This window comes from Vespula pensylvanica, chromosome 18 (genome assembly GCF_014466175.1).
Source record: "Vespula pensylvanica isolate Volc-1 chromosome 18, ASM1446617v1, whole genome shotgun sequence".
Classification (NCBI taxonomy): domain Eukaryota; kingdom Metazoa; phylum Arthropoda; class Insecta; order Hymenoptera; family Vespidae; genus Vespula; species Vespula pensylvanica.
Genome location: NC_057702.1, coordinates 2,612,867 through 2,621,145, shown reverse-complemented (window position 1 = coordinate 2,621,145; position 8,279 = coordinate 2,612,867). Strand labels below are relative to the sequence as shown.

The window sequence follows — 8,279 nt, the reverse complement described above, 5'->3', positions numbered from 1 at the left end:
ATACAGTTTTCTCAGTTATCTGTTGAACAACGATAAGTGTCTACTAGCATAGTTGGTTAGTCAACGATAAAATCATTCGTTTATTTTTCGAACATTTATAAAACACATTCTTAAGAGACGACAATCATATTGAATAGCTCAACACAATTATATTCCTGTCGTATCTTATCGACGACGTTTCACAAAGATAAAACTAGCCTCTATTGCTACGTTACCATGTTTTACAATAGTAGTAATAACAACAACAACAACAACAATAATAATAATAATAATAATTATTATTATTATAATTATAATTATAATTATAATTATAATTATAATTATAATTATAATTATAATAATAATCGTTTCCTCTTTCTCTCTCAAATTTCGCAGTCGTCGACGAAGCAAGTTGAAACTGGTACGAATATTTCTCTGTGTGTTTCAAATTAATCAAACTTTCAGAGATTGTTTCTATTTAACATCTGTTCAGGTAACTCTACCTGTATGTTTAATATTATACGATATGCGTTGGTAAAACAATGTTGTATTGAGTTTTTTTTTTTTTTATAAACTACAAACATCAAACGTTAAATAATCGCGGCTTGTCGTCATTTCTTTGCATCCATATTACAATACTATTAAGAATCATTTCTTTATATATATATATATAGAGAGAGAAAAGAAAAACATGGAACATCTATCAATCGTTCTTTACCATATCATATCTTAAAACTAATTACACGAATTAAAAACGAGAACTAAACGACTATTCGACCATCGATTGTAACGGTTTAACGGATAACTGTGAAAACTGTATTACCGATCGGAAAACCATCGATAATTCCTACTTTGCTACTTTCAAATTAAAATACCAATATAATAACAAAAAGAAAGAGAGAAAAGAAGTAAAAAAGAAAATCATAATCAACATCACTTTCGATTAGATCCATACTCTTCTCAATTTAATGAATGAACAATTCAAGAAAATGTACGATTTTATTAAACAACAAAAAAAAAAAAAAAGAAAAGACCGAAACAAAACAACAAAAATCAAAAGAAAAAGAAAAAAGAATTACAATTAATCAACATTACTTTAATTTCAATTAGATTTCTTTTTAATGCGAACGATCGAAGAGTTTGGTAATAAGAAAAAAAAAAATAAAAAAGAAAAAGAAAGAACACGTAGAAGAAGAAGAAGAAAAAGAAGAAGAAAGAAAAAAGAAAAAAAAAAAAAAGAAAAAGAACAAAATAAACTTCCATACGTAAAGTGAACGAAACATGATCGAATGTAATACGTTCTCTACGTGAAAGAGGAGGGTCATTTCTCGAGATAAGAGAGACAAAGAAAGAAAGTTAAATGGGGTCCTATGTATATTGCCTGTGAAACGTGAAACGTGAAATATATAAACGATATAAGGATTCGCGAATAATAAATGCAAAGAATGAAATCGAACCGTACCAAACGAACCAAACGAACGAACTATGTAAGTTACTGTGCGTCTGGACTCTGCTCTCTCTCGCAGCTGCGAGACAAGAGCTCGTGGAAGTTGCACGAAATGAGTCAACGCTTCCTCCCTCTTCTCTCTCTCTCTCTCTCTTTCTCTCTTTTTCTTCTTTTTTTTTTCCTTCTTTTTTTTTCCTTCTTTTTTTTTCCTCTCTCTTTTTTCATGGCGCGAAAACAGCACGTGCGTTACAGCTCGCTGCTTGCTGCGGCTCGTTAAAACGGTGGATAGACAATACGCGAGCCGTTGTTGATATCATGTGCGTGCGATTTCTTTATTAATGCACACGATTCTCATTGGTCCGTTTCTTCACACGTATGTATATATATATATATATATATATATATATATATATATAAATGCGTGTATGTATGTGTGTATAAATGCAACGAGAGAGAGAGAGAGAGAGAGAGAAAGAGAGAGAGAGAGGTGAAATTAAATGCAATCGCTACGTTCCTTTTTTGCTTTTCTTTTTTAATTTAATTTAATTTTGTTCATGGTCTCCTTTTTCTTCCTTTCATCCTTCTTCTTATTCTCTTGATACTCTCTTCTTCATATTTTATTTTATATCGTATATTAGATTTTCTTTCGTATGCATGAAAGAACGTTGGATCTTTTTTTCTCTCTCTCTCTCTCTTTTTTTTTCTTTTTTTCTTTTTACTTTTTTATGTAATATATATGTATATATTATATATATGATTTTTAATGATATATAATTATATGATATATGTATATATATATATATATTGTATCATATATACATATATATATATATTATAAAATCGATTTATTTATTTATCTAACGATTTATTATTTTACTTTGTTACAGATATATAAACGAATGTGTAAGTACGTGGAATAGATCGGATGGTTTATTTTCATCTACTTTATTTTTCTTCTCTGTTTTTTTCGTCCGGCTTTTTTTGAAGATAAAATCGTACAACAACGACGATGATGATCGTCGGTAGTAAGTCATTACATTGTTACATATATATGTTTCCATAGGATAATTCAAAACCTTTCGAAAAATGAAAATATTTAAGTATAAGGAAAACTATTATTTGTTACTTATAATTATTCTTCCTTTTTTTTCTTTTCTCTCATTTTTTTTTTAAGATTTATTAACAATTAAAATAGATAATAACAACGTATGCATGTATACATATATATATATATATATATATATATATATATATATATATATACAGCGCGTTTAAAAATTATCGTGATGATGATCAGAAGGAAAAAAATTAATTGTTAACTCTTATCTATTGAATATTATTGATTTATCGAAATCAAATCAAATGGAAAGTATTATCGTAACGTAACTGTATACCATTAGTATAATATATAGAAAGAAAGTAGAATTAAGGAAATGAGTTTTTCTTAATTTATGTGTGCTTATGCGTACGTGAACGTGCACCTTTGTTTTTCACAATATCATACATACATACATACATATATATATATATATATTTCTTACGAGTGAAATAGATCGTAGTTTTTTTTTTCTTCCTAAATAGAATAAAAAGTAAACTATAAATCGTTTAGATGTGTATGTGAATCTACTTATAAAAAAGGAAAAGTTAAGAACAAACAAAGACGTGGTCGGTTAGAAGCCTGAGAATATATGATTCCATAGAAAGAGTTTCTTTAGGAATGCATAGAGATCTAAAGGTCATTAAAATTCTTATTATTGCGAAACTTTTTTTTCCTTTATTTTCAAAAGTAACCATTTCTACATGCTTTAACTTTGTACATACGATATACATATATATAATTTCTATAGTAATCGTCGATTATTATGATCGATCTTTTGGAAATTGTCGGTCCACGTTCGATTGGTTTGTTTTTACATAAAGCGACGATATATTAAGTAGAAATTGATTTATATTGACTTTAATATATCGCTTTAAAATATTGTCGCAAATTTCTCGTACAATTTAGTAACATTGTTTTTCTATGTGCATACACACACACACACACACACACACACACACACACACACACACACACATAAATACATATATACCAAGACAAATAAATGTTATCCTGACGATACGCGTGCCAACCAAAACAAGATCTTCGTACGTAGTGGGCGTAGACGAGAGGCGCCTGCATGGAATTATAAATTTTAGCTGTCGCGTCGCTTAGTTCTGTTATTTTGACCCGTCGTCGCAGGTAAAAAAACGAAGATAAGGGAATAACTTGGTAGGTAGTCAGTCCCTTTATGTATATACATATATATATATATATATATATATATATAAAACTCTCTCTCTCTTTCTTTGTTTATTTTTTACTTTTTCTTTTCCTCTCATATACGTACATGTTCGTTTAGACCACCGGAGCCATTGTATGCAAAGAGCTTTCCGGCAATAATTTAATACTTTTAACGACAAAGAGAATTCTAGCATACCTTTTCTTTTTTTTTTCTTTTTTTTTTTCTTTTCTTTCTTTACTCTCGTCATTCCTCCTTCTAACCCTTTCATTCTCTTTCCACATCCTAACTAGCCTAGCCACGTTGGAAAGGAAGAAAAATGTTTAGACCCTTTTAATGTCACTCCTTTCGAGTCCTCGAAAAACTTAACGAAGAAAAATATTTCTTTTATATTTTTGACAATCTTTTTGTATCCCTTGGAAGAGAGAGAGAGAGAGAGAGAGAGAGGGAGGGGGGTATTATACAACAAAGAAGAGATCTCAGTCGTCTAGAGTGTCGCTAATTACTCACTACGCTATCGAAAGATGAGTAAGATTTTTAATGAGTGCAGAAAAGTGTTTCACAGAACGCGGATTGCACTATGGCGTGAAGAGTATATCAAAACATAAACCGCGTGAGATAAGGCACGATCGGACGAGTAGTAATGTGTATATCTCTCTTTTTTCTTCTTCTTTTTTTTTTTTTAAGTTCGACTCCTTCGTTATCTCTTTGGATAGGCCGAGATCAGTCGTGGAAACGGAAAATGATACTGAAACTCGTGTTAAATGCGACTGGTTTATTAAATTCAATCTATTTCTATACGAAATATCAGAGTATCGTTATGTCGGTTTTTATTTTATTTAATAAAGTATTCGATAGGTACGGATTGATTGTTGTATATATTTTTTTTTAATATTTCGATAAAATAATTGATATTTAATCAGCTGTTTTGATCGAGCAGAAATTTTTATCGATCGGTTTTTTTCAGTTATCGACTGTTGCGTTAATTATCGACAATCGAATATCGTAATTATCGACAGTGCCTATTTCTTATCGACAGTTTTTCTTACCCACTATTTCTGTCGGTTATCGACTAGTTTGCGAGATTTAGTTCTAGATGGCGTTAGTTGTTTATTGTCGATTTAGAATTTATTCAGGTCGGTAGAAAAGGTGTACACGATGAATAACACGGTATGTAAAAGACGATAATTTATAGTTAAATAAAACGTTACATATCTAATTAATATTAACAGTAATTAAGTATTTCCTCCTAAGACTTGGTTCATTGCAGACATCTCTTTATAGGACATAGGTTTTAACATTAAACCAGGTACAGGTGGATTCAATTCCAAATCTCTCAGTTCATTGACTTTGATCTTTAAATCACTTCTCAGTTTATTCACTTCTATGTCGCATTGTTTTTGATCTGTAATATCAAAATATTTTATAAATTATTCAATTGAAGAAGAATATCGAGAACAAAATCCATACCCTTTAAAAGCAATTCTTCTGCAGTTTTACTTGGCATTTTTAATAACATAGGACCTATAGCCATCCAAGTTTTTTCACAGTTTGCTTTTTGCAATGCTCTCATGCCAACCCTGTCATCGTTTCTTCGTTTATCAAGTGCAATTATTTCTTGTCTGTCAGTTAGAATCTCTCCAGCTTTTTCTTCAACTTGTTCCAAATGTTGTAATAATTCTTGTTGTTCCTTCATATTTCACAATTGTATTCACTGATTTAAAATAATAAATTATTATCGATTTATTTGTACACTTTTGTTAACGATAAACGTAAAAACGAAAATCATCCGAAAACGTTCTTGTTTAGATAGGTTATAAAATTCTTCGATTAGAATTCGATAGATAGAGAGACATGGAAAAAAAGGTAGAGAATATGATCAGCTGCATTTATGTTACGATTGGTGCGCCACGTGGTGGACGTTGACAATAACTAGTATGCAATATTATCTATTGATATGTCATCTATTTTGTTTTAGTCGCTCTACTTTACCGACCAAAGATTTGACAGAAAGGCGATGCACTTTCGACGAATAAGTGCATCGTTGCAACAGACCTACGTGGATCATACTAATCGTATAACAGACGTGTGAGAGGCATCGACCGATGCTCTTCCCACGTATTTGTCAATGAATGTAATTGATAACTGCAATTCGTTTATGATATTAATATAAATCATAAAAGATTTATATTATATATATATATATATATAAATATATATAATAACTAAATTTATATTTAAACAAAGTACTTGACATTATTTTTTTCCAAGATATATTTCACAAACGGGAGATTTATTATATTAATACGAATTAACGTTAAGCTTCTTCTATAATTGATAATATTGATTCAAAAGGCAATGGATATCGAAGTAACGATCTTAGTGGCTACGTGACCGTACCATCGTAACGGAGGTTTTACAAATATTTACGAGTTGCAGCTGGAGATAAATCAACGTAAACGTAGTCACGCAATTCGTGACGTTTCCGAGGACGTTTAGTCTTACGAAATTCTCGACGTAATACGTCATCGAATAATTAACGTTTTCGTCCCATTAACTTTTGACCTCTTTTCAAAGTCTAACATCAGAGAGATTATATTCTACAGTTAAGATTATATTTTTATATTTTATTTATCTTTGTAATTAATTAAAGAACTTTTATTCGATTTTATTTCGATTTTATTATTTTATTTCGAGAAAAAGAGAAGAAGAGAAAGATTGAAGAAATATCGATTGAAGACGGTTCGTTGGATTCTTTCTTTTTTTTTTTTCTTTTTTTAATATATATATATATATATTTTTTTTTTTATGCGTTCTATTTTTTCTTTCGTTACAAAGATATTATTAATTAACTGAGAGAAACATCATTGAAACTTTCGGTACCCGTTTGAAGTTTAATCTCTAATGGAACGGCCGTCGCAATTAGACGGGACTTATATTTTTCTATCGTATTCTCTTTATCCTCTACCGTGTACTCGTATGCAATGTTTGAACGTGCATTCTTAGCCACGTGACATGGCACGCGTCGGTCGTTACACTATAGCCAATGGCAATTGTTTCCCCTAAAAATTATTGGCTAGCACCGAGCAAGCCACGAACGTTCTTACATACATGCATAAATGCACACATTCATACGTCTATCATTATTATTATCAACTTCGTTATTTTTAATTTTTACACTCTCCATTCTTCTCCCCACTCACTTCATTAATTTCTTTATTTATCGATTTATTTGATTTTATTTATTGTAAATAAGTTTACGATTTGATTTTGTTATTTTTGTTATCCGTTTTATTTTCGTTTCGCTTGTTTATTCGATATTTAATCGGGAAAAAAAAGGAAAGAAAGAAAGAAAGAAAGAAAGAAAGAAAGAAAGAAAGAAAGAAAGAAACAAGATACGTCGAGAATGTCTAAGATTAAATTCTAATCCAAATTAAAAATAATATCTCGAACGTTTGTTTAATCATAGTTAGGAACTTTCTCGCACACTTTCTAACGATCCTTCTCTTTTATATTCCGACACGTGCCTTGCGTATATCGGGGCTTAAATTAATCCGTTTATCATCGAAATTAAAAAGGAAGGGATATAAAGTATTTCAATGGTTCTTTGTAAAGGTGATGTCAATGATTTCATCGATCGATCAAAAAGAATACGAAATTCGAAATTCGTACGAATCAGCTAAATGTTGCGAAATGGTGCAAATAAGTTTCTTCGTCTTGTGGGAGCAATGAACTACGCATTAATTCGAGAGAGAAGAGGAAAGAAACAGAAAGAGAGGGAGAGGAAAAATGAGAAAAATAAGGAAAGAAAAAAGAAGAAGAAGAAGAAGAAAAAAAAAAAACAAAGATGGAAAGAGAGAATTGACGTCAGCAAAATTATAGTATGTCAAGATATCTCAATATAAACTTGTTGGTATCACTGGCGAGACAAATAACTGGTCATTTGGTATCGTCAAATTTGACAATGTTATCTTTGTCTATAGTTTTATCTTTTTAAAGCCTATTACCGACTAATCAATCAACGACACGATAATTTGCATGAAAACTATCGAATGAAACTAAGTTTCATTTTTTTTTCTTTTTTTTTTTTATTTTTATTGGAAATTGATTATATTACTCATTTTCTACGAATAACTCGAGATAATCGTTTTCAGTTTTTTTTTCTCTTTTTTCGTTGAAACATTGATATGATATTCGTATACGATAATACTCGTTTTCGGAAAGTAATCGTAATTGAGTAAAAAAAAAGTATAAGTACGTGTTTAAAATAACAACGTAAGAATGAAAAAAAAGAGACAAGGAGATAAAAAGAAAAAGAAGAGGAAGAGGAGAGATTGCAAAAAAAGAAGAAAAGAAAAGAAAAGAAAACACAGAAGACGTTTTATCGATCGTCCGAATGAAAAAATTATCGAATACAAAGTTTCTTTCGTTTCTTTGAAAATTTCGACGTTAGATTTAATCATTTTCTTCGTGGAATTCGAAACAGTCTCGTCGTTTACATCGTTTAACGTGAAATTGATTTCTTAACATGTGTATACGATTTCTTTCGACAATCTATACATATATATATATTT

The 8,279-nt window shown here is 30.1% G+C and overlaps 1 protein-coding gene across 1 annotated transcript; it reads right to left on the bottom strand.

Moving 5' to 3' along the window:
• Nucleotides 1-4,880: 4,880 nt before the first annotated feature.
• Nucleotides 4,881-5,563, bottom strand: LOC122635389 (p53 and DNA damage-regulated protein 1). Its single transcript, XM_043825564.1, has 2 exons — nt 5,176-5,563; nt 4,881-5,110 (listed from the first exon to the last, which is right to left on the bottom strand). The coding sequence occupies exons 1-2, from the start codon at nt 5,399-5,401 to the stop codon at nt 4,941-4,943; spliced, it is 396 nt and encodes a 131-aa protein (XP_043681499.1). The 5' UTR covers nt 5,402-5,563; the 3' UTR covers nt 4,881-4,940.
• Between the last annotated feature and the right edge of the window lie 2,716 nt (nt 5,564-8,279).